Below are 27,743 nucleotides of genomic sequence, written 5' to 3'. Positions count from 1 at the left end.
GAGTGCAAGTGATACACACTGGGAGGAAGGTCGTTCATAGACACAGCAGATGTCAACAGTGTTGAAGTAAGTGTTATTATAAACGTTTTTAGATCCTAAATGACTGAAATTGTTGTATCTGTTAAAAATGAGATGGTTCCTCTTTCTGCTGATACAATTTTCAGGTCTATAGCTAACAAATATAGCGCTAAAAAGATCTGAAAAAGAAGTGTTCACTGCTAAAAAATAACAGCGTAAACCAGCCGAAGATATTTGCTGGTCTTTCCTGGTTTACGGTTGTCTTACAGCCTAGCCAAGCTAATGTGTTTCGTTTATAATTTACATTAAATCGTCTAATTCGAGGTTAAAAGGGGTTTTATTGCATTATTTTCATTGTCTCTTTCAAAACTCTTCCCAGTGGTCTATGCCGTCCTGTTGACATGGAAGGCGAGTTCTCGCAGTCCCTCACCCCACCTGTATCCCCATCTGCTCTGGATCATTATGGTGAATCTGCTCCCAGTCGGCCTCCCTGCTTCACCTGTGTATATGAACCAGGTAGAGAAGAGACAGGGCGACTGTCATCAAATGGCTACATCAGCAGAGGAGCCCTGAAGAGGTACTAAGTCCTGGTGTTATTATAATGATGATACACTCTGTGTCAACTTGTCTGTTAAACTTACATCCTCTTTTCTATATGTTTAGGTTGCTGTTAAAGCTCGATCCAGCTCCTGCAGATTTTGAGGGGGACACGGTTGATATTTTTGACTTCCCATGGGTGACAGAAACCGCGCTGGTAGAATCTACCAAACTTCTGTTTGGCTTGTTCAGGTAGGAGTGCAGGTGTGTTGGCTCTGGAGGATTGCCATGTTGTCTGCTGAAACAGGAAGTCTGCTAATTTGACAATCTGTCTTTCCTTTCAGACAAAAGGTGTTAGAACTGGAGACGCTGGTGCAGTCCAGCTCACACGATTTTGGTAAGCATCTGGAGACAGACTTTTTGGGAAGAGTCTGACAGTATTGCAGCTGAAATATGAATAACTGTATTTTGACGCTTTCAGGTCAAGCAAGCAGTCTTCATTATGAGGCAGAGGAACTGAGACAGCAGTGTGTGCTGTTCCTCAGCTATATCAAGGTCTTCATTTACAGGTACAGATTGCTGTGGCTTGGTAGTAGCGAAATAATAACCGAAACTGGTTTCACATTGTGTTTTGCTCTCCAGGTATTTGGAGCCCACACAATCCTTAGATGAAGGTCCTGTTCATCCCTTTAAAGATGCAGAGGCTCAACTGCCCTCAGTCTTAGTGGAGGAGCTCTTCAGTATCACGCTGCTTATTGGACGAATCAAAAATCTGCCAGCCAACATCCAGAGTGCTCTTATGATTCAGCATCAGGGAAAGGTACTGCAGAACACTTTCATCCCATTTTCATAAGATAAATTTTGTTTTAGCCTATTGATGATATTTCTCAGTATCTTGTTATGTATTAATGGCCTAAAAGGATAGGTCACCCAAAAATGAAAATTCTGTCATCATTTGGTCACCCTCTAGTCTAGTTCTTCCAAGCCTATAGGATTTTTTTTTCTTCTTCTGAACACAATAGAACACATTTTGAAGAAGGTGGGAAACCAAACAGTGGTCCCCACTGACTTCCATAGTATTATTTTCTGTTTGTAAATTCATGGTGACCAGCAACTGTTTGGTTTCCCACCTTCATCAAAATATCTTTTTATGTTAAACAGAAATCTCATACAGGTTTGGGACAGCTTGAGAGTGCGTAATAGTAAATGATAACAGAATTTTAATTTGTGGTTGAACTATTACTTAAATAGAGAGACTTATTATTTTTTTTCCAGAGGAACCATATTTTGACTGAACTGGCATTGTTGCCAAGTACTGTAGGTTAAAAATGTTAAATGCAATTAAAATAATTAAGACACACCGTTTGTCACTAAATGAATGTTAAATCAACGCAGGAAGAGAGATCATTTTTATTTTCAGTATATGACTACATTTATGTAACAATACTTAATATACAGCTACATTCTTCTACACAAACACTACTCTTCAAAAGTTTGATTTGCTGAGGTTTTTAAAATGTTTTTGAAAGAGGTCTTTTATGCTCACTACACATATTTGATTTAAAAAAAACAGTAATATTGGAAAATATTATTACAATTTAAAATAACTTTATTTAAACACATTTTAAAATGCAATGCATTATTCTGATGGCAGTTGTTGTGATGGTTTCATTAAAAGGAGCAGTTTGTCACACTTTTGGCCTCTTTGGATGGACTTTTAAAAGGTTGATGGCCAAATACAGTGTGGTTTAAAACTAATACAGTATTAAATTACTCTCCCTAGTAGTGAAAGAAAGTGGCATAAGGAAAAAAATCTAACTCCCCTTTACAGCTCTTTCCTCCATCTTGGCAATTATTGCATCTGCACCTGGACATCCACTGGTCTGTTCTGGAGATCCTGCACCTGTTGGAGCAAAGGATGATGGGTATGTTGCAGTAACTCAGTCTCTAGATCGCACATGTGTCCTGAATTTTGGACGTCATACTAATGAGTGTTGGGTCCTGGTGATTTTGAAAGGTCAGGTAGTTTATGCGCACCAGTTCGTGAATTTGACAGGCGAGACGCTCACAAACATCAGTCTGTTTGAGGACCAGGTCAACAACCTCTTCTGTGATCTCATTGGCCTGGCCATGAACAAATATAATAAGGTGTGTGTTTTATTTAACAGACATGACAAACATTGTGGTGTAAAGGTTAGGCGGTAGAACAATCTTTCATTCTCTCACTCTCTCTAGGTGAGACCTACAGAGACTTTGAACAGCCATCACTATCACTGCCTCTGCACAAAGGAATTATGGATTCTACTCATACATTTACTGGAGCACAGGAGCAAAACCATACACACTCAGGTTAGCACATACACAATCTCAGCATAGATGGTTGTTTCGTATGATTCTTGATTCAGATTTTTCTTTTCAATCCAGTCTTTTTGGAGTTATGTAAATGCCCTGCTGCAGACTGTCCTGAAGGGGACGCCTTCAGGAGACCGTGACACAGGTCTCCCTATGCACTGTAAAGACCCTGACGGCTTCACCTGGTGGCTGCTCACACACCTGGCCCAGATTGGGATGCACAACCGTAATGGCACTGCTCAACATGAGGTAGATCAACACAAACTAGTATCACATGATGAGATTTTATTAATTTTAATAATGAATATTACATTGGGGAGTTTGTTGCCGTTTCAGAAACAACTTGAGGATAATTGGAGCTTTGTGATGGGGCTGCTGAAGTCTAGTTGTGATCCAAAGGTGATTAAAATAATATTGCATATTCCGGTGTATTATGTGTTTATTTGGCTAATATGCTTGTTTGTCTTGTCTGTTTATGAATGGCATTAGATACCTTTTTGCACTGTGTTCACATTGTGTATTCTGAAAGGTAAATATTATTGATTAATTTTCAGAAAGCTGCACAGGAAGAGCAGATACGAATGATTGTCCACTGCTGCCTCAGCCTCAGCTTGATGTGGGGCCCAAATGTCAGTGCTGTCACAACGCTCTGGGAGTATTACAGCAAAAATCTAGTAAGTCATTACTGCAAGTTATTTTTAGTTATTAAAGCCATGATGTTCAGTGGGATTCTGAGTTTTTCCCTATTTAAATCCGGAAACAATGATGTTTTATGAATTTAAATTATTATATTATATTAATTTAAACTTGGGGTGTCCGTATTACTGCATTACTGCAAGATCACATAGACATTAAATATTATTTCTGTAACTGAAGACACGACGTACCGTGGGACCCAGAAGTCCACATTTTTTCCCCATTTAAATACTGTACGTAAACAAGTTTTATAAGTTCAAAGTAATTAGTTTTGATCATTTCAATAAGTTAATTATACTACATTTATATTTACTTGTGATGTCCATATCAGCTAATTACTGCAAGATCACATTCGCATTTTAATTTAATATTATGTTTTAATAATTTAAACTCACTCAAACTATTGTTGTGCTGATAATTAATAATTGGAAAAATGTAAAATGAAAGCATTTTCATTAGTGATCTCTACAATATCAGCTGTAGTTTCATAGCAACTAGATCCTTGCTGAATCAGATTTTTCGCAGGTTTTCTTAATGTTGGACTTGAGTGTACTCAATATATTGAAAAACATTTGATGTGGACTACACTTTAATGCTGCAGTTAAACTATACTTTATCAGTGTGAAAGACACCCTTCAGTACTACTTCTAATTCTGAACTCTCTTCTTTTATGTGTATGCAGAACAGCTCTTTCTCCGTGCCATGGTTAGGTGTGTCGGGGCTCGGCAGTATCAGCAGGACTCCCCTCTGTCTGTTGCAGCAGGCTAAGAGCTGCTGTAGCCCTGCATCTGTCGGCTCCAACTCTCACACGCAGCTCTACTGCTCAACCAACTCCTTCCATATTTTCCTACGTATTCTGGCCCTTCACCTGAGCCAGGAACATGCTGGCGGTGCCCCCTGGAGACAGATCAAGGGCAGGTGAGAATGAGCCTTGAGACTCACACCTATTTTCAAAGTTTAGACCTCGTCACCCCTACGTTCTGATTTCAGATCAGTCGCCAATTCGGTTTGCCTGGTGGAGCTCTGGTAGGAGGCTGAAACGGACGGTCTGGACCGTGCTCAGCCGTGCGGCAAGCACGAAGGCTAATTAGCTAATGAGCATAGCGGTTAATTCACCTTAACGCAGGTGTTCGGGCTTCCAGCAATGCCGGGGCGGGGGCTGACTTGGCCGGCTCCAGGACCACCTCCTCCCCTACACACACACAAACACACGTGCCACACGGGGAGCTGCGCTGATGGCACTCGGGCTTGGAGCGCGCTCGGTGGGAGGCACGGTGCATTAATGAGATCGGCAGGGAGCGCGTTCAAGCTCGTACTCTGGGAATGAGCAGCATCTGCTCGTGGCAGGCAAAAAAAAAAGCTGTCCATGATAAACAAACAAACAACTAGACAGACAGGCAAAAAACGCAAACAATATCTCGACAGCCTTCCGTTCGTCTTTGGCTCGTTCTCTATCTCGGGTCAGTCTCTAAAAGCTTGCTTCACACTTCTGTGCACCGCGTCTATCTGTAGCAGGGACGTGGCTCGACTCCCTGCAGCGTTGCGTGATGTGTTTTTGTCCAAACATTAAACGGGTGCTCAAAGGCCTGCTTGTAATGCAGTGTGTTTGTTATGGAACCTGCAGGGTTCTGTTTGGGCCAAACAGTCAACAGTAGAAAGAAGGGGGGAGCGTAGGGGGGTCAATATTGATTTCTCCTTCTGTGCTGCAGCAAATTGAGCCGCACACGACAGTGCAGCTACCACTGTGTGCCTGAGTGTTTCTGACATTTAACATGGTCTTTTAAAGGCATTTCACCGTGGTGCCCGGAGGATCAAACAACACTCTCTCTCTCTCTCTCTCACACACACACACACACACACACATAAGCAAACTTGCACATGCTGCTCACAGGCATAGCTTTCCAGGAAGACTGAACGTCTGGAGGAGGTTAGCGATGAGTTGAGTACTTAGGTTGAAATGTTTGATCCTGATGGACCCCAACAGCTTTTTAAAGTTATGGCAGCATTTGTGTGGTGGAAATATAATTGGAATTAATTAAATATTGATAAGTCTTGAGTCAATGAGGAAAATTTGGCGTATTATAGACATTGATTGTACCATCAGGGCTGATTATCACCAACTACTCATCACAATACAAATTTCACAACAAAGATGACCCACAGTAGCTATGTTTCCATCCAAACTTACGAATTAAACTTTGTGCAAAATTGGAATATCAAATAAAACATTTGCAAATAAATCACCGTTTCCATCTAGTGAGTTGAAGTGAACAAAATCGTCACTTCCTGATAAACTTTAGCTAAATATCACGAAAAAAAATAATTAATTTGCTGCAGTAGGAGAAGGCACTGTATAATATAATAATTTTGTATACAAAAAATTATACACATTTGCGCTCAGACGAAATGTGGTCATGTTATCTTATTTGCAGAGCCTACATGGAAACGCAGTTCTGGGAGTTAATTATAACAAAGCACTTTGACAAGAATTTGCTCAAGCATGCTGTGCCATGAGATCCGTCTGTTGGTTGGTCCAGTTTTTTGTCCAGTCCATGTCTATTTATTTGGTAAAAGTGTTTCCATCTTAGTTTATGCGCATGTTTTCTTACCAGATAAGAAATTTATCCAACTTAGTTGAGAGCATAAGTTTTTTTTTTTTTTATGCACATTTTCAGAATGCTCATAAAAATAGGTGGATGGAAACACAAAGCTAGTGTGAAGTACTATTTTGACATTCATTGATATATTTTCACCCATTTGTATTCCTTGTAAACTTGAAGATGGCATGAAATGTTTAGTTTTACTGATTGTTGTCTCCAGGTAGATTTGTTTAAAGACTTTTGATAGCCTTTGAAACATCCTAAAGAATGTGTTAAATTACAAATGAATCAGCAATGTTTTGCATCTCATGCCATTGTTTTCCAGCAAAAGTGTTTATAAATTTGATGTATTGATAAGTTTGTTCCAGCATATTGCAAATCTTGTGAAGAAAATTAAAACAAAATGAACACTTAAAATATTTAATTAAAAATTGTATTTCTAGCAAATAAACAGTTGAAGTAGAAACTTTACATACACCTTACAGAATCTGCTAAATGTTATTTTACCAAAATAAGAGGGATCATACCAAATGCATGTTATTGTTTATTTAGTACTGACCTGAATAATATATTTCACATAAAAGATGTTTACATATAGTCCACAAGAGAAAATAATAGTTGAATTTATAACTTTTATTTATAACCCGTTCAAAAGTTTACATACACTTGATTCTTAATACTGTGTTGTTACCTGAACGATACAAAGCTGTGTTTTTTTTTTTTTTTTTGTTTAGTGATAAGCCTAGTTGTTCACGAGTCCCTTGTTTGTCCTGAACCATTAAACTGCCTGCTGTTCTTCAGAAAAATCCTTCAGAAAACTTTTGAACAGAATGAAGATGAGTACATTTTTCTTTTTTAGCCTAAATATCATATTTTTTTCATTTATTACTGCCCTTCAGAAGCTACAGAAGATACTTACATGTTTTCCAGAAGACAAATTATGTTAAATTTACCTTGATCTTCAAATTCAAAAAGTTTTCACGCCCCAGCTCTTAATGCATGGCTTTTCCCTTCTGGAGCATCAGTGAGCGTTTGAACTTTCTGTAATAGTTGCATATGAGTCCCTCAGTGTGGAAAGATAACATAAATGCTGGAAAACCAAAGAATTTGTGGGACCCGAAGGATTTTTCTGAAGAACAGCAGGTAAACTGTTCAGGACAAACAAGGGACTCATGAACAACTATCACTAAACAAAAAAAAACACAGCTTTGGATCGTTCAGGTAACAACACAGTATTAAGAATCAAGTGTATGTAAACTTTTGAACGGGGTCATTTTTATAAATTCAACTATTATTTTCTCTTGTGGACTATATGTAAACATCTTTTATGTGAAATATATTATTCAGGTCAGTACTAAATAAACAATAACATGCATTTTGTATGATCCTTCTTATTTTGGTAAAATAATTAACATTTTGCAGATTCTGAAAGGTGTATGTAATTCAGGTGTATGTTTTTACTTCAACTGTATTATATATATATATATGTATGTATGTATGTATATGTATGTGAAAAAGTGAGCCAGCTAAAAAAAAAAACATCCTTAAATATAACATATATTTGATGAATGCAAAACCATTTTACTAGCAGACTCAGAATTTTAGACTCCATACATTGCTTTAGATAATCAGATTCAGTAATTGAACTGTAGGAAATATGAACATTTAAAATTGATTGATTGTTTAGAAAACTGTATCAACACAGTTTTTATTCCACATTATGACCATGTCTGTCTCATGTGTCCACAGACTCTACTCAAAGTTCCACCAGAAGCGGATGACGGAGCTCTCTGACACGGGCCTACTGCACTTCCTGCTGCTTTTCCTGGTCCTGGCGCAGTGTGCAGAGCTGGAGGACGTGGCCAGCCGAGCGTGCGACTTACTCGCCATGCTGCCCGCTGACTCCACGCCCCCGGCCCTGCGCACACTGCAGTGGAGGGGCCAGATGGCTCTCGTGCTGCTCTATCTGGAGAAGGGACTGGATGTTGGCGCACTGGCGGAGCAGTTGGCCGCCTACTTCAGCCAAGCGGCCCGTGAGTTCTACCTGAAGACCACCGAGCCTTCGCGCAAGCTAGCTCTCTGGATTCCACTTAGCTCGTACCTGGAGGGGGTGAGCGAGGTGTTCGAGACGAGTCCTAATCTTACGCTTTCAGAGGAGAAGCTTCTGAATGAGGGCTTTGGACTGCTGCTGCCTGCCTGCCGTCAGTCCGAGCTCAGCTCCGCTTTGGGCTTCCTGCAGACGGTGCTGGCGCAATTACGGTGAGAGTACACACACGCTTTACTTTAGACGTTAAGATGTGTTGGTTCCTCAAACAGTGGATCCCCAGTGATCCCAGAAGCTTATACATATGGCACCCTGGCCCCTGCGCAGCTCAAATCTCTCCCCTGCATCCCTTGTATATTACAATGGCTTGATTGTGCAGTAGTTACAACGTAGTGTGGAGATAAGCTTATCCATTGTGCACAGAGCCCCTTTAAGGTCCCCTGTGCATCACTAGGGGCCCGCGGCACCCGGGTCAGCCTGTACAGGTGCTGGAAGAGAGTTGTGTTGAGTTTCGGCCCATGGGTCCGATCCTGGCTGGAGACAGCTGAGTGTGGACTGAGCTGAAGGGAGGGACGAGTTCATGGCAGGGACATTGGTGTGCCTTACATGGCTAACATGGTCAGAGGTGGCTGGGGTGCGATCGAGTAAGGTGTCCGGGTTTGAAAGCGCACACACACACACACAGACCTCCAAGGTAAAGAATCCACTGCTTAAGTGTCCACTCTTCTCATTTTACCCAAATCAAACTTTGATTCACTTTAACACTACTAATTTCCACAGTTCCTAAGCAGGATCTGTGGGTGGGAGGCCACTCATTTGCACATTAATGGACGATAAAACTGAGTCGAGCAACTTTTTCCCGAACAGTCTCATGTTGGCACCAGGATCCCGCTGACCCAGTTTAAAGAGACGGGGCGCTCTTCAACGTGTTCTTACAAATTACTCTTAATTTCACCGTGGTTCTGTTGTATCGCTTTTATTAATGCGTTTTCACTGACACAATTAATGCATTATTATGTGGTCCGGTAAATTGAACCCTGGCTTCATTACGGCTGTTAGGTTGGAGACATCATGCGCAAGCCTTACGTGAATTAGCCAGCACGCGGCTATGGGGCGATGTAAGGCAGACTGTAACTGACGGATGATTCACGCAGATAACACAGGCCAGGCTCTAGTCACGCTCTAATTCTCCTCATCGCATTCACTGCCACGATCCTCTGTGTGTGTGGGCAGTGAGATCACAATGGTGACCCCTGCAGCACGGCGTTGCCTTTGCCAAGTGACTAATCGAGTTCTCGCCAATCGATTAATCCGATTCCTTCCCGCTGCGCTTTCACCGTGCAGGAGAAACGGAGAGCATGGTGACACTGAGGGTAAGAAGGGAGATGGTGAGAATTATTTCTATTGAGAATTGTTTCTATGTTTCTGTTCAGCACAGCAGGGGCTGTTTGTCAAACTCATTTAAGAACACAAAACTGTTTTTATTCATTTAAACTGTTAGGACAAAATAGCTTTAAAAGGATGCAAGAATTGTAGTAAATTTAGACTGAAGGTTTATTAATGAGTTGAACCTATTCAGTGATTCAACTCTTGACTATTTTTAAAGAACGAACAGGGTTACATTACATCACTGCTATGAACTATTATTTTCTATTGTTAGTGAGTTGCAGATGGTAACTCCAGATATTCTCATTCTTGAGAGCTTTTGTTTGGATAAAAATCTGTGTGGTGCAACATGAGTCATCAGTGTTTTTGATGTTTTCTAGGAATAGAATGACATTTTGTATTATTTTTGTCAATATTTAGGAGTACATTTGCACAAGATTTTCCAGAGGGGAAAAAAAAAAAGTGTAAAATATGCTTTGGACCAAAAAAAATGTTTTTTCAGTTAGTTTTTAAACGGCATGTCTTTTTAATATCACAGTTATTTTTTTAACATAAGTAAGTTTTAATATACATACATCAGCATGACCAACACCTATCAGCACACATTGCCATTCAAAAGCAAGAAATTAATAATTTTATTCAGTAGGCCTAATTGTGCATTAAATTATTGAAAAGTGAAGACATTTCTGGGGGATCACATGGCAATAAAGATCGGATCAAGGCTGCTGAAAATTCAGATTTGTAAATTACATTTTATTTGAAATTTTTATAATAATCCACTTTCAAAAGATGGAAAACCCCTGAATTAGCATATAGCTAATACACAAGTGAAATTTTGATTTCAGTAGGTCTTTGACTGTTGCTTTGGAAATTTAGCTGGGATTCATTTTGCTGTTAATTAATATTTAGCATGCTTGCATATTGCATTACATTTAATTGTACCGAAATGTTCCCTTGAGCAAACAGAGCCTACAGCCTTACTGATGGGAATTTCACTCAATAATTCTTCACTACACAGTTTACCCTTCAAACATTGATGTTGATAGCCTAAAACCTTCAAATGGTTTGACATATTTACTATTGAAATGGAAAGCGAAATTTTTTCTTCTGTTTTCACAAGCACACTAGCAGATAGATTAGCCTCAAGAGCTTATAGACACGGTCTAAAAGTTTGATTTGGATTTCATGGCGTCTGTCCCCACTCTAGTATGCCTACTTGCTATTTTGAAAGGCTAGCTGATATTAGCTGATACTATAACACATGCATGGTCAGAAATAAACACCATTACTTAATGTCACAGTGAAGGACGTGCTCCTCCATCAACGGGGTGTGTGTTGAGCGATATGGAGATATCAGAGCTTATGCATAGTGTCAGATGGCATGCTCATGATGCTTATCTGAGTGTGTGATTCCGTGTGTCAGTTTACACGAAGGCGCCCAGCGTGATCGTGTAAGTCGATGTGTACGTTCCAGAGGTGTGCGTTCAAAATCTGTGCTGCATTCCGGGGAGAGATTAAACGAGTGTTCAGATGGTACGGGGTGTGTGCGTGTAAAACACCGCAGTGAGGGGATTAAGTGGGGTCTCTGACGATGTCTTGTACAATGAGGGTTGATGGGTGTGAAAGGCCCATTCTGCCGCGGTAACGAAGCTAATGAATTCACTCTCTAATCGATTGTCTCAGCTCTCCGTGGATTAGATGCAACCTTGCTGGAAGGCGGGAAGGTGTGCATGTGCGCGCACACGTGATGCTGGCCCCAGCCCTTTCCTGGCGCTCTCACTTTCATCGCTGAGAATGACAGGACAGGAGGATCATCTCCAGTCTAAATGAGATTACAGCCCCTTCAGCTGCTTATCTGAGCTAATGCCAGCCGCTGCAGAGCCAGACTCGTGCTCTCAGCCTCCCATTCAGACCCAGCCTCACAGCTCCCGCCAGGCCATGGAGGAACCGCTTGCCCCACACCAGCACACTCTACCTAATCCCTCTGTCCGGAGAGATGAGGAGAATTCGTAGCGAAAAGAGGGCAGAGGGGGCCGGAGATAATACAGACAGTGAGAAAGGCAGCAGTCACATTTAAGAAGGTTGGAAAGAGAAAGGAAGATTGAAATTGTATGGACGAATCTGGATAGATGAGATGGGGGAATGAAACACAAGAACTGAATTTAGGAAGAGAGGGCCAATAATTTTAAAGCTCCTCACACTTGTAGTCTGCAACAAAAAGCCAATGACACTACGATAAATTTCAAACTTGTCTAAAATCTGTCCATGCAGTCATCAGGTGTGTACATGTATGTATCATATCTTATCATATATGATATATCATGTATGTAATGAATATTTTATAGAATATTCAAAGGTTTGGGGTCAAGAATTGTTTTTTTTTTTTTAAAGAAATTAATTTTAGCAAGGACACATTAAATTGATCAAAAGTGACCGTAAAGATGTTTACAATGTTACAAAAGATTTTATTTCAAATAATTGCTATTCTTAACTTATTTTTATAAATATAATCACAAAAATATTAAGCAGTACAAATGTTTCTCAAGCACCAAATCACAATATTAGAATGATTTCTGAACAATCATGTAACAGTGAAGACTGGTTTAATGGCGGCTGAAAATTCAGATTTGCCATAACAGGAATAAATTCCATTTTAACATTAAAATAGGAAACCATTCAATTAAATAGATTATTTCACAATATTACTGTAAAAAAGTTGCCTTATTTTATCAAATAAATTTAAGCCTGTGATTGTGAACATAAAAACCTTTCAAAAACATTAAAAAAAGGTAACACTAAGGTGTCAAAATACAGAGTAATTACCTAATTAAGTACATAGTAATAATCGTTGTACTTACAAGAAATAAAATGTACTTACCACGTAACTAAGTTATGGAACAGCCTGTAATTACAGTTTGTAATTATGTACATGTAATAGGCAGCTACTGTTACACATATGTAACAGACAGAGTCTGTTACACAGCTACTTGTACACTTAAGTACAATCTTGATACACTATTTTAAGTAGCTTATGTTTGTGTAATATTATGTAATTGTAATTAGAAATGTATTACATGTATTTTAGCTGTGTACTGGTGGATTAAATCAAACTAAGGTGCAGCTGGATACGGTGTACAGTATAGATACACATGAAGTACACTTAAGTACAATCTTGATACACTTTATTTTAAGTAGCTTATGTCTGTGCACTTACATTTTATAATTACGTTGTATAAAGTCTGCAACACATATGTAACAATCTTTTGGTCACATAAGTAGCTGTGTAACAGACTCGGTTTGTTACATATGTAAATTAGCTACCTATTACATCTACATAATTACAAACTGGAAGCACAGGCTGTTCCATGATGTAGTTACATGGTAAGTACAACGGCTACTAAGTACTTAACTAGGTAATTACTCTGTATTATGGACACCTTAAAATAAAATGTTACCAAAAAGAACATTTGCTAGTGTATTCAGAATAGTTATATAATACTTATGTAATATATGTAACCGCTATCAATTTATTATAGATGGTTATTCCCCGTTTTGTTGCTTCTGGAGGGATTCATTGCATAGAGTGCTCACCAACACAATAGCCGAAAAACTGTGAGTCTTGAAGTGTGTGATTTGGCATTAATCTGTTTCTCCGTTTTTCTCTTTAGGAGAGTTCACCAGCGCTGTGGCCAACCGTCTCACTCTGTAGACTCTCCCAGTTGGGTTCCTCTCCCCAGCGTGGCTAAAGAGCGCCACCAAGCGGTGGCAGCAGCGCTCTGGTCCCACTTCTTTCCCTTCCTGTGCAGCATGAGGCTTTCCCAGACCCCCCCACCACAGCTCGCAGACGCCGCAGCAGGTCAGGGAAACGGAGAAAATTGACTCTTGTTCTCTCATGGGCTCTCTTTGCATGGCTGCCTTTTCTCTGTGGGCTCTGCTCTAAAAGAGCTGAATAGAAGGGAATTGTATGAATGTGCAGTCGTTTTGATGCATCCAGGACAACTCATTAGTGTGTGTGTTTTATTTTTTTGGGGGGGGGGGGGGGGGGGGGGGGGCTTGATTGATTTTGAGAAATATTATGACCTGCTCTCACTTTCTTGCTCTGTAAGTGTAGCTCTTTTAAAGGTAGAAATGTGGGAACGAATGTGTAAAATCTAATAGTATTTTATGCTATTAGGCTTCACACTGTTGGCATTAGACATGCCTGGCTCTGCCCCTCAAAACCTACAGCCCCACCCCATCCAGTACATTATGCAAAGCTTCGGCTGGGATGAAATGCTCCACCCCCTGCTGGTAACCCACTATCTAAATCACCTGCTGCAAAATGGGTGAGTGTCTTTTCTCCATTTACTCTTTCTTCCGGTGCATAGTTGGACTGGTTTTACTGTGAGCTCAAAAATTTTCTTTCACAGTTGGGTCAGCTCTGGGCCAGGTTCAGGTTTGGCCCAGGCTTTGTGTGTGCGTGCCTGGATCCGCTGTGTTCTACAACAGTACCTCCATAAAAGCCAAGATGCTCCAGATACAAGAGCAGGTACAAAGAGCTCATTAAAGCGATAGTTCACCAAAAATGAAAATTCTGTCATCAGTTACTCACCCTCAAGTAGTTCCAAACCTGTATGAATGTCTTTGTTCTGCTGAACACAAAGGAAGATATTCTGAAGAATGTGGGAAACAGAGCAGTTCTGCAGCACCATTGACTTCCATAGTATTTTTTTTCCTACTATGGAAGTCAGTGGTGCCCCAAAACAGCCTGGTTACAAACTTTCTTCAAAATATCTTCCTTTGTGTTCGGCAGAACAAAGAAATTCATACAGGTTTTAACTACTTGAGGGTGAGTAAAGGATGACAATTTTCATTTTTGGGTGAACTATCCTTTTAAGTAATAGCGGGCATGGTATGTCAAGTGGTTAAAGCCCGCGTGAACCAGAAGTTTGCGACCGTCTTTACTTCCGTATTGTGACGTACTTCCGAGAGAAACAGAATATTGAATGAGGAAAATAGAGGGCATGGCTTGTTTTTTCTACTGCGAATTGATTGGATGTAGTATAGTAGGCGTTTCATTCAGAAATTAACACTGACAGTTGGAGGGGCGTGGTTAAGGATGTCACACTCATGCCCAAGCCGTCAAACTGATGTCATCAGAGAAGGCCCATCATTTTAGATTTCAGATTTGGATTAAAGATTATGAAGGCAAACTATTTTTTTTTTTTTGATTGACTTGCATGGATGAATGGTTCACCACAAAAATAGCAATGTGCGCTAACAAAATAAATAGTCAATTTTGATTTCACGCGGACTTTAAAGGAATAATTCGCCCTTGTCACTATCCTGCACTTTATGCTTCGGTCCCTTTTAAGGAAATTCAGTTCACTTATAGGCCATATTTGCAATTTTTATGGTCTGCTATTTTGGGCATGCAAGACCACTGCAGTCACAAATTTATATAAGAACTAGGAGCCTCTAACAGCAGCTACAATGATGTGATGATTTTTACTAATTGTCGATTGGCTCAGTTTTTTCTAGAAGGTGGGACTTAAAAGGATAGTTCACCCAAAAATGAAAATTGTCATTTAGTCACCCTCAAGTAGTTCCAAACCTGTATGAATTTCTTTGTTCTGCCGAACACAAAGGAAGATATTTTGAAGAAAGTTTGTAACCTTACTTATTTTTAGTTTTATCCAAAGCGACTTACAAATAAGAAAAACTAAAAGTTAACACTCTGTAAATACTCTAGACACACCCATTTAAGAAAATAAAGAAATTAAATAAAATTGACATGCATACAACAACATTTCAATAGTAAACATAAAAAGGAAAAAAAAAAAAAAGCGATACTTATATCCTTTGCCGGTGTCCTAGTCCGGTGGAGTCGCACAGTAGAGTCGATGGTCTTTACACTCTTTACTTTTTACTTTTAGTCATTTAGCAGACGCTTTAACCAAGTAAGTAACCAGGCTGTTTTGGGGCACCATTTATTTATTTATTTATTTGTTTGTTTATTTGGACCCCATTAGCCACTACCAAGGTAGTGGCTATTCTTCCTGGGGTTCAACAAGTAAAAAACAAAATTACATTAATCCATAACAATAAAAACCAATACAATAAAACATACAAACCCAAAATTCATTCACATCATCAAGATCAACAATTTACTGAGTACTGTACCATCTTTAACCATTTTTTAAAGCTAATTTTACTTATTAAAAAACATGTAATGTCCGATGGCAATTCATTCCATATTTTCATTCCTCTATACATTACAGTCCGTTGCTTTGCATTAGTTTTTGAAACAGGAAGCAAAAAATATCCTTTTGATGCATGCCTGGTGTTAAAATTATGACTAGCACTACTATACAAAAGTTGACAGTACAATACACTTGGAACTCTCAATACTGAAATGTTTCTTATAAAACAAAGCAGAGAAACAATTGCCCTATCCTTCACCAGTAGCCAACCTAGAATTTTGTGCATTCTCATAATATTACAGTTCAGAATTAGTCATGCAGCTCTATTCTGGACTAACTGTAATGTTTCTAAGTCTTTACTTGATGCACTCGACCATACCACTGGACAGTAGTCCAGATAAGTAAGAACCATTGTTTGCACAATTTGAGAGATGCAATACTGTGGTAACATTTTTGCACATCTCTTAACTGATAGACCTCTTCCCATAACTATTACCATATTTTCTATCTGTGTTGACCACTTCAGCATACTGTCTAGAATAACTCCAAGTCTAATTTCCTCTACCTGTTCAATAGGCACACTCTTTACAGACAAATTTAATTGTGGTTTAAGTTTAAGTTTAGATTTTGATCCAAACACAACACTTTTGGTTTTTCCCAAATTTAGAACCATCTTATTATTCTGTACCCACTTTACCACTAGTTGTAACTCCTCATCTAAATCAGCAGATAATTTTTCAATCGATGTTGCTGGTAGATATAATGTTGTATCATCTGCATACATAACTGCCCTTGCATGCTTTAAAACCAAAGGAAGATCATTGGTAAAAATAGAAAATAACAATGGTCCTAGACAACTTCCTTGAGGCACACCACATCTTTCACTTCCGAATAACTTCCATTATAAAGTGCTCATTGCCTCCTATTAGTCAGATCAATTTTAAACCAATGCACAGTTATGAATATGTTTGGGAATATACTTCAGAGATATTTTACTCATAAGAATTTCTAAGGGTGCCAATAATTGTGTCCGTGTATTTGAGAAAAACATTTATTTCATAATGATATGTCCCCCCATTTTAAATTATTATCCAATGAAAGGTTAGATTTTTGTGATTTTATTTATTTATTTTTTATAAAAGATCAAAAGGATTAACAATGCAAATTAATTTTCACAGCCGCCTTTGATCATATTTACCAAGGGTGCCGATATTTTTGGCCATGACTGTACATTTACTTTATTAAATTCAAAGCATAGGGCTGGCTTATCATTTCTTCTCTAAGTTAACATTTCTTCTCTAAGTTTATGTACTTTATTTATAAAAAAAGTCATTAAAATAATCAACCATTTAATCTGATTTAGTTAAAAAATTACTCACCTGTCTAGTTCGAGTCTTGGGTCCGGCAGGGATTGTAGGTGGGGGAGTGAATAACCAACACTCTCTCCACCCTCAATACCACGACTAGGGTGAGACCCTTGAGCAAGGCACCGACCCCCCCAACTGCTCCCCGGGCGCTGCAGCATAAATGGCTGCCCACTGCTCTGGGTATATGTTCACTACTGTGTGTACTTGGATGGGTTAAATGCAGAGCACAAATTGTGAGTATGGTCACCATACTTGGCCACACACCACTTCCCTTTCTTTTCATTTATCAATCCATGGTGCCCTAATATTCTTCACTGTGTGTTTTTTCATAGGTGCATGTTTATCCACCAAAGAATAAAATAATCTTTCAAAAGCTGCTAATGCATCATGATGATCTTCCTTATAAACATCAGCCCAACATATATTATTTACAGCTTTACAAAGTAATTTCTGACAAAATTTCCTATATGATCTTTTATAAATTACTTTTGGTCTTCCTTTAGGGACCTTTGTTTTTCTAGTAATCGCTATTATAGTATGATCACTACACCCAATAGGAACAGATACACCCTTAGAGCCCATTTCCACAGCATTTGTTTAAATATGGTCTATACAAGTAAATGTTCTCACACCAAGACTATTTACATGAATTCTTGTTGGTTGATTAATAACTTGTTAAATTACATGCATTAATTACATTCACCACTTTAGTCTTTAAGGGACAAACCTGAGACATCCAATTAATATTTAAATCGCCCATCAAGTAAATTTCATTTCCAGTATCACATACATTATCAATCATATCACACAATTCACTTAAATAACAACTATTTGCACATGGTGGTGTATAGCAACAACCAATTTTTATGGTAACTACTTGTAGCTACAGAGCCTCTACATCTACAGGCATTAAATTTTGTTTTATCTTTACTGGAATATGACTTTTAATATATATGGCAACCCCTCCACCATATTTATTTCTATCTTTCCTGTAAATATTATAACCATTCATATTTACTACATCATCTGAGACTGTTTGATCAAGATGTGTTTCTGTTACTGCTAAAACATTCATATTATTTGTAATCAAAACATCAGATATTTCAACAAGTTTATTCCTAAGGCTACAAATATTTTAAATCCTTGGTAACTTGATTGATACTGACATAATTTAGCAAAAATAATTCTTCATTTCATCCAGTTTCTTCAAGCTTGCTTAAGGAAGCCAGAGGCCTACCTTGATTTCCCATTGCTATCATTTTTGACTTGATGATGGATATGTGATTAATTTATCATAACGAAGATAGGCTATCTCTCCCCTCTCTCTTGCAGCTCTCAATTCTGGCATAAGCTCTTTCCTCCTTAAACGCACATGTTCCGGGAAATCGTCATTCAAGTATATGTTTGTGCCTTTGAGGTATTTTGCTCTCTCCAGCACTGCCTCTTTGTCTTTATACTTAAGAATTTTAACCATCCTTCCCATTCTATGTGCTTTTTTTATTTTGGTTATTAGGTAATTTTATTTTGACCAAGTTGTAGTTTCTCTTGAATCATCTTTTACTTTCTCTTCAGATTCACACCATTTCTCCCCATTGATTTCCATAGTAGGAAAAAAAATACTATGGAAGTCAATGGTGCTGCAGAACTGCTCTGTTTCCCACATCCTTCAGAATATCTTCCTTTGTGTTCAGCAGAACAAAGACATTCATACAGGTTTCGAACTACTTGAGGGTGAGTAAATGAGAGAATTAAAATTTTTGGGTGAACTATCCCTTTAAATAACATTGCGGGCGTTTTTTTTTTTTTTTTTCATCAAATTACGAGTAAACCATCTGTGTGTGAATAAACAAAACAGTCTTTTCTTCAGTTGGTAGTGGTTCTTCTAACATTTTATGACTTTTGGAAAACCTATGTAAAAGGTTCATTTACGCCACCTGCTGGACTGGAGTGTGAAGTGCTCTGTGGAGCACAGGAGAGTAAAAATCAGCCACTGTGATTTTACTGTCAAAATTGCTTAGTTCACCCAAAAATAAAAATTCTGTCATGAATTACCCTCATGTCGTTTCAAACCCATAAGGCCTTCGTTCATCTTCGAAACACAAATTAAGATATTTTGATGAAATCCGAGAGCTTTCTGACCCTGCATAAACAGCAATGCAACTGAAACGTTCCCAGACCCCCCAAAAAATATATATTTGGAATGACATGTGCATTAGTAAATTATGACTAAATTATAAATTGTATTTATTTTTTTTGCTTGAATTATTCCTTCAACCCCAATTTGCTCACAAGTGATAGCGAATCGGTATTATTAAAATGATTTGGGTGTGTCAGAGAGAGCAGCTGTGGTATTGTGTGTACAGGCAGAAATCTGGATGACCAGCTGGCCGAGTTAACCAGACAGGTTCTTCGACTTCCAGAAGTGGAGTCTGTACTGCAGAGAGCAGGCCTACATCCTGCTGCTGCCAAAGATCCCAAACCTGCAATGGCTGTGTTCATCAAGGTACACACACTCAAACCAGAAGCTCTAACATATAAGCCATACTGTATCTCCAACACCGAGTATGTGTGCCTTACTAGGCTGTTGGTCGATCATACTGTGAGCTCCAGCTCCTCTCTGAGCGTTCTTCAGCGGTGTCCCGAGCACTGGAGTATGTAGGAGACATTCTCAAATATATCAAACCTTACCTGCTAAACAAGAGCCGGGAGGGTCTACAGCTGGCATACTGGACTGTAGGTAGGTGCCTTTTGACTCAGTGTACACTATCTTGTTTTTCACTTGAAAATTCAAAAGTATAATGGGTTGCAAACAGCACTTTGTGTACTATAAGCTTATGGTGGTTTTGTATATTTTTCAGGCTGCTTGGTCAAGCACTGGAGCCACCTGTTGGCCACCTCTAAAGCTCAGCAACTGCTCTTCCGCATTGTAGATGTGCTGTTACTGCCCCACGCTCTCCTCCAACAGGACAGTGGAGCACACACGCAAATTATATCAGCCCTCAAAGAAAGCCTGCCTCTGTTCCTGCAGGTTAACACACCTCTAAATCCAATACATACTCTGTATTCAGACTACTGAAACCTTTCCCTATATCCTGAGGTCATTGTTGAAGTTCCCTGTCTTTGTCATAACTAAGATTGTCTTGGTATCTTCAGGGTTTGTCAGTGGCGGTGAGTGTGTCCCAATCTCAGGGGGCGTACCTGAAGCAGCAGCTGCACAGTGTCATTTCCCAGTACCTGAGCCGCTTTCTCCCATCCACACCCTCTACTGGAGCGGTGGTCAACCATCCTGTCCTGCTGGCAGCCTGCGAATCAACACCCACCCCACAGGGGGAAAGACTCAGGAGGAGCATTTTGCATGTGCTGAGGTTTGAGTCATGTGATTTCATATTTACAGTATCTCATAGAAGTGAGGACACCCCTCACATTTTTGTAAATATTTTATTATATCTTTTCATGTGACAACACTGAAGAAATTACACTTTGCTACAATGTAAAGTAGTGAGTGTACAGCTTGTATAACAGTGTAAATTTGCTGTCCCCTCAAAATAACTCAACACACAGCCATTAATGTCTAAACCGCTGGCCACAAAAGTGAGTACACCCCTTAGTGAAAATGTCCAAACTGGGCCCAATTAGCCATTTTCTCTCCCTGGTGTCATGTGACGCGTTAGTGTTGCAAGGTCTCAGGTATGAATGGGGAGCAGGTGTGTTAAATTGGGTGTTATCACTCTCACTCTCTCATACTGGTCACTGGAAGTTCAACATGGCACCTCATGGCAAAGAACTCTCTGAGGATCTGAAAAAAAGAATTGTTGCTCTACATAAAGATGGTGTAGGCTATAAGAAGATTGCCAAGACCCTGAAACTGAGCTGCAGCACGGTGGCCAAGACCATACAGCGGTTTAACGGAACAGGTTCCACTCAGAACAGGCTTCGCCATGGTCGACCAAAGAAGTTGAGTGCACGTGCTTAGCGTCATATCCAGAGGTTGTGTTTGGGAAATAGAGGGGGGGGGGGGGGGGTCAGCCTGTCAGTGCTCAGACCATACGCCGCACTCTGCATCAAATTGGTCTGCATGGCTGTCGTCCCAGAAGGAAGCCTCTTCTAAAGATGATGCACAAGAAAGCCCACAAACGGTTTGCTGAAGACAAGCAGACTAAGGACATGGATTACTGGAACCATGTCCTGTGGTCTGATGAGACCAAGATAAATTTATTTGGTTCAGATGGTGTCAAGTGTGTGTGGCGGCAACCAGGTGAGGAGTACAAAGACAAGTGTCTTGCCTACAGTCAAGCATGGTAGTGGGAGTGTCATGGTCTGGGGCTGCATGAGTGCTGCCGGCACTGGGGAGCTACAGTTCATTGAGATAACCATGAATGCCAACATGTATTGTGACATACTGAAGCAGAGACTGGGCTGCAGGGCAGTATTCCAACATGATGACCTCAAACACACATCCAAGACGACCACTGCCTTGCTAAAGAAGCTGAGGGTAAAGGTGATGGACTGGCCAAGCATGTCTCCAGACTAAACCCTACTGAGCATCTGTGGGGCATCCTCAAACGAAAGGTGGAGGAGCACAAGGTCTCTAACATCCACCAGCTCCGTGATGTCGTCATGGAGGAGTGGAAGAGGACTCCAGTGGCAACCTGTGAAGCTCTGGTGAACTCCATGCCCAAGAGGGTTAAGGCAGTGCTGGAAAATAATGGTGGCCGCACAAAATATTGACACTTTAGACCCAATTTGGACATTTTCACTTAGGGGTGTACTCACTTTTGTGGCCAGCGGTTTAGACATTAATGGCTGTGTGTTGAGTTATTTTGAGGGGACAGCAAATTTACACTGTTACAGTGGGGCAAATAAGTATTTGATACACTGCCGATTTTTCAAGTTTTCCCACTTACAAAGAATGGAGAGATCTGTAATTTTCATCGTAGGTACATCTCAACTGTGAGAGACAGAATATTTTTTAAAAATCCAGAAAATCACATTGTATGATTTTTGAATAATTAATTTCCATTTTATTGCATGAAATAAGTATTTGATACAATAGAAAAATAGAACTTAATATTTGGTACAGAAACCTTTGTTTACAATTACAGAGCTCAGACGTTTCCTGTTGTTCTTGGCCAGGTTTGCACACACTGCAGCAGGGATTTTGACCCACTCCTCCATACAGGTCTTCTCCAGATCTTTCAGGTTTTGGGGCTGTCGCTGGGCAACACAGAGTTTCAGCTCCCTCCATAGATTTTCTATTGGGTTCAGGTCTGGAGACTGGCTGGGCCACTCCAGGACCTTGAAATGCTTCTTACGGAGCCACTCCTTAGTTGCCCTTGCTGTGTGTTTGGGGTCATTGTTATGCTGGAAGACCCAGCCACGACCCATCTTCAATGCTCTTACTGAGAGAAGGAGGTCGTTGCCCAAAATCTCGCAATATATACAATAAATCTCGCAAAACACCCCCAAAGCATGATGTTTCCACCCCCATGCTTCACGGTTGGGATGGTGTTCTTGGGATTGTACTCATCCTTCTTCTTCCTCCAAACACAGCGCGTGCAGTTTATACCAAAAATTTATATTTTGGGCTCATCTGACCACATGAATTTCTCCCATGCATCCTCTGGATCATCCAGATGGTCTTTGGCAAACTTCAGATGGGCCTGGACATGTGCTGGCTTGAGCAGGGGGACCTTGCACGCGCTGCAGGATTTTAATCCATGACTGTGTAGTGTGTTATTAATGGTAACCGTTGAGACTGTGGTCTGAGACTGTGGTCCCAGCTCTCTTCAGGTTATTGACCAGGTCCTCCCGTGTAGTTCTAGGCTGATCCCTCACCTTTCTCAGGATCATTGATACTCCACGAGGCGAGATCTTGCATGGAGCCCCAGTCCGAGGGACATTGATAGTCATCTTGAATTTCTTCCATTTTCTAATAATTGCGCCAACAGTTTTTGCCTTCTCACCAAGCTGTTTTCCTATTGTCCTGTAGCCCATCCCAGCCTTGTGCAGGTCTACAATTTTGTTCCTAGTGTCCTTAGACAGCTCTTTGGTCTTGCTCATAGTGGAGAGATTGGAGTCTGATTGACTGAGTGTGTGAACAGGTGTCTTTTATACAGGTAATGAGTTCAAACAGGTGCAATTAATACAGGTAATGAGTGGAGGATAGGAGGGCTTCTTAAAGACAAACTAACAGGTCTGTGAGAGCCAGAATTCTTGCTGGTTGGTAGGTGATCAAATACTTGTTTCATGCAATAAAATGGAAGTTAATTATTTAATAATCATACAATGTGATTTTCTGGATTTTCTTTTATATTCTGTCTCTCACAGTTGAGGTGTACCTACGATGAAAATGACAGATCTCTCCATTCTTTAAGTGGGAAAACTTGAAAAATCAAGCTGTACACTCACTACTTTACATTGTAGCAAAGTGTCATTTCTTCAGTGTTGTCACATGAAAATATACAATAAAATATTTACAAAAATGTGAGGGGTGTACTCACTTCTGTGAGATACTGTATATCTAAATGAACAGCAATACAAAAAATCATATGTAGCTTCTTCATAGTCGTGAGTATAAAAAGAGATGACCAACCTTTTAGGAATAACATTGTCTCTGCAGAGAGAACTTCCTCCAGTTTAAAGGTCTCGCTCCTCCTCCTCGACTCGCTGCTGTTCTCTCTTTCCTGTTGGAGCTCCTGAAAAGGAACAGTGACAGAGATCCCGCCTTACTCACAGTTCCACTTCCTTTGGTGCTGCGCTGTCTGATGCTGGTCAATGAACCACAAGGTAGACGAGGACAAATTATATAAAGGCCCATTCATACCAACAACTATAATGTGTGTATTTTAACGTGTTCTGTCAACATAACTGCACCATGCCGTTTCAAGTCATTGGCTGTCAGTGTTTTTATCAGGATTTTTTTTACTAGAAAGTTGATAAGAACAGCAGTTATTAAAAATATAATTTTTTGTAATTGTAACTTTCGATTGATTTAATGCTAAAAAACTTTTTTTTTTTTTACAGACCCTGACCTATTATGTAGGCTCTGTTATTCTCTTAGATTTGGAGCAATTAATTTTTTTTTTAACTCTTTTTGACTTAATGGTATTAGTTATTATAGTTATCACTCTAGGTGTAAATGGAAGTTAATCCAGTTAATGTAAGCTGTTTAATTTTTTTCCCATTTTCATTCACTAAGATGGTGTGAAAAGAAACCAAAAAAGGGTCATTTGAACTTGGTGGGAAATCAGATGTGATCTCTAGTCTCTCCCACATTGCTAAAACATTGAAACACATCAATTAGAGAGATCATCTTTTATAAACACCTCTTAACTCCTGATTAAAACATTAAAATGTAATGTATTTCATTGTTTTTATTTAATTAAATCCCTGTTGTTTCTCTCAGTAAAGAGGCTGAGCACAGAGGTTACGCACCTTATTGTGGAGCGGTGCACTGCTGCAGTAGGAGAGCAGCCATGTGAACACACCACTACTATTCTACGGTAAGATACCCACACTGATCAGTGTTGCCTTAGAGATTATACTCTCTCGTTCTGTTGTTACCTATTTTTATTTTCTTTCCCAGGGCCTTCGTGGAAGAGAATGAAGGTGTATACGACCAGCAAGTGTATAATGTTCTAGAAGTTGTCGCTGTCCTTCACCCCTTCACAGTGACGGCTCTTATTCCCTTTCTGTCACTGAGCCTTAGAAAGACAGAGTGCAAGAGAGGTCTGGGAAAAAATAGCTCACTCAGGTACAGCAACAGTAACCTATATGTCAGCTGAGAGCTGAGAAGAAACTTAAGATAAAACCAGCACTATCCATTAGCATCCCCATTTGCTTTGTACTATGCTTCATTTTCTCCTTCTTATCTTCTTATTGTTTTAGGAATGGCTATAGGAGGCTTTTGGCCCTGCTTGGAGACAGTGGACAGGCTGAGATGATTAGTTTAGAAGAAGATTGACTTGCATCAACTCTCAATACTTTTATGTAAACCGTGTACATGGTGTAGACTTGATAGTGGATTCATGTGTGGATATTGTGAATAAACGTGGTTTGAATACCCTGTGTTCTGTGCATTGTTGCTGGCTTCGGGAATCAAGCTATGTTGGTAGTGTGTATTAAGAGAGACCCCATAAGGCCCAAATACTAAATAAGAAAAATGTTAAGTCATTTGTCCCAGTTTTATACGTAAACCCTTTTAAAACTTTAAATTGCACCAGATGCTGTTTTCTGAAGGAATTTACAGACTGCTAGTGAATGAGCGACACTGGCAGAGGGAATCATTAAGCAGGTCGTTTGGTGCAAAATGAAGCCAGAATTAACCCAGCTGGCACTGGATGTCGAAATAATGTCAAGTTGACATTGGACCCCATTTCTTCTATTTTGGTTGGTCAATTTGATGTTGGCTTGACATTGGATTTTGGTTACTTTACAACACAACCTAAAACAACAAAATATCAACGTCAGCTGATGGTATTGGAGATTAACAGATATTGAATTGACATTGAATTTTGGTTACCCAATGTTGCAACCGAAATTTAACCAAATATCAACATCCTATGTCGTTGTGTGCCTGCTGGGAAAGATGTAGGTGCAAAATAATGCCTTGTACAAGTTTTTCTTTTAAAACATACAGTAAAGTTAAGTAATACCAGATGAACAAGAATGCTGTTTTCCCGAATTTCAGCACTGTGGCAAATGTGATATTAACTCTATACAACAGTTATGTAAACAAGTTAATATTAAGTGACTTACATTTTAAACACATTAACAGCATCCCAAACGACACACTTGTGCACTATGTACTCAAACATGTAGTGCATGAATTTTATTTTATTTTGTCATTAATAATCGGAGTCTGACAGCCTTTCCCCCTTCGCAACATAATTAAAGCTGCAACAGTTGAGTGTGTGAAGTGTCCAACATTGCACACTTTTTTTTTTTTTTTTTTGGTTATTTAAGTGCATCCTCTGTGTATTTAAAGTGCACTTTTTCTGCTTTGGAATTTTAAGTGTGAACACACTACTTGCACTATTTATTCTATAAAACGTCATAGAATAGTTCATAAGTATGAGATTTAGGATGCACCTATTGTCTATTTTTGCTTTATTTTGCCTGTGAAAAATGGCTCTAAACAAAATTAGTAGAACGCGTCTTCGGGCAAACAGCGGAATTTAGTTCCTGAACAAATCCCATTTTGAACAGATTGGTTGAGCAAATGACTTAATCCATTTAGATCCCGTTAGTCACTTGGAGGTTCCTGAATGAATCAGTCCATTTGGACGAATTAAATGATTCAATGACTCACGTAGTGACTGCCGCCACTTACTGGCGGTTTTAGTTTTATATTTAAAACATTTCATATTTCCAACCATTTTTATTTATATAGAATACTTATTTCTATATAATATTTCTACATTTCTATTCAAAATGCTATATTTAAATCAATAATTTCATATTATATATGCAATTATAATTGCAGTGTAAATCAATGCATTCATGTCACCTCAGCTGCATGTCAGTGTCAGCTGCAAGACAGGCAATGCTGTACAAACAATACATTTTGACAAAGCTACTCAAACCCCACCAAGAGAGCTAGAATAAAGATAGTGATTAATCAGAAATTCGATATTTTTACCCATCACATCTAGAAAGAGGCTACATTAAGTTGTCATATGGTCTACTGCTATCAATCAGCACTTTTCTGACAACTGCACAGACTAGTAATCAAAATCAGTCATGAAACCACAAATATGACACCTATGGCTCCCTCAATCACCTTCACCCCAAACCTTTCCTTTAACTATTCATACTGTTTGCAATCTCCATGCAATTCTGGGCACAAATTGCCTAGAGCCTCTCATCACTCTCTACCTCCTACCCTTCTTTTTCCCCCCTCTTCTCCATCCCAATCATTCCTTCCATTTCCATCTCAGCTCCCGGTCCTCTCTTACAGCCGGCACGCTCACACCTCGCCCCGCAGTGTGGCACAGGCATCACACTTCATTAGAGCAGAGCCATCAAATGTCTCTCTCACCTCAGTCACGTCGATCTTTCATTCTCTGGGCTAATCAGTGTAACTATTTTATACAGTTTAACAGTTATGAGGTACGTTACCACCCCTAATAGAATAGGTGTTACAGTATATGGTGACATATTAGCTTAGTTCCAAAATTTAGTGAGCTGCCTTCCTATTGAACATATATTTTGAACAAAATTACTAAAAACCTACATTTTATCTCCCCTGCCATATTTTAAGTTTCTCACTGAGTCTGTGAGATTGCTTTACCTGCTTACTGCAAGGTTCCCACATCCATGGAAAAAATGAAAATATCCGGACCTGGAATGTCATGAAAATTGTTAAAATGCTAGTCTATAAAATAGAAAAGCCATAATTTTGAAAATTTGACAAAAAAGGGAAATACTTCATATTATAAAGTAGATTATAATCTTACCTAGCAATCACAAATGACTGGACAACTTTCAGAAATTCTCCAGTAGAATAGAAACCCTAAAAAAAAATGAAGCTACTGGGAATAAAGCTACTGCTTGACTCTTG

At 39.4% G+C, this 27,743-nt stretch overlaps 2 protein-coding genes across 2 annotated transcripts in view; one reads left to right on the top strand and one right to left on the bottom strand.

Annotated features, from left to right (window-relative positions):
- On the top strand, positions 1-25,250 carry LOC306878295 (protein MMS22-like). Its single transcript, XM_079430550.1, has 25 exons — positions 1-66; positions 398-595; positions 682-807; positions 900-952; positions 1,037-1,124; positions 1,198-1,375; positions 2,387-2,480; positions 2,573-2,703; positions 2,791-2,904; positions 2,980-3,156; positions 3,244-3,306; positions 3,462-3,581; positions 4,286-4,521; positions 7,953-8,462; positions 13,302-13,489; positions 13,808-13,958; positions 14,043-14,161; positions 19,546-19,685; positions 19,763-19,919; positions 20,041-20,210; positions 20,336-20,547; positions 23,802-23,968; positions 24,588-24,684; positions 24,768-24,935; positions 25,070-25,250. Exons 1-25 carry the CDS (start codon positions 50-52, stop codon positions 25,143-25,145), a joined length of 3,750 nt encoding a protein of 1,249 aa, XP_079286676.1. The 5' UTR covers positions 1-49; the 3' UTR covers positions 25,146-25,250.
- Positions 18,991-27,743, bottom strand: part of LOC306878296 (kelch-like protein 32) — a 31,269-nt gene continuing 22,516 nt past the window's right edge. The window contains exons 13-16 of the transcript XR_013784939.1: positions 27,640-27,711; positions 27,474-27,524; positions 23,775-23,877; positions 18,991-20,484 (exon numbers count right to left, since the gene is read on the bottom strand). The gene's annotated coding sequence lies outside the window, so the exon portion shown is untranslated. The remainder of the gene's footprint in view (positions 20,485-23,774; positions 23,878-27,473; positions 27,525-27,639; positions 27,712-27,743) is intronic.

Source organism: Barbus barbus, assembly GCF_936440315.1.
Source record: "Barbus barbus genome assembly, chromosome: 12".
Taxonomy (NCBI): Eukaryota; Metazoa; Chordata; class Actinopteri; order Cypriniformes; family Cyprinidae; genus Barbus; species Barbus barbus.
Note: the sequence above shows the minus strand (reverse complement) of the source record. Positions and strands in the feature narration are given on the sequence as shown.

Excerpts from the sequence above, each read along its gene's own strand:
- LOC306878295 (XM_079430550.1), top strand. Across the intron at positions 808-899 it reads CTTCTGTTTGGCTTGTTCAG|ACAAAAGGTGTTAGAACTGG; the intron begins GTAGGAGTGCAG and ends CTTTCCTTTCAG. Across the intron at positions 13,490-13,807 it reads GCTCGCAGACGCCGCAGCAG|GCTTCACACTGTTGGCATTA; the intron begins GTCAGGGAAACG and ends TTATGCTATTAG.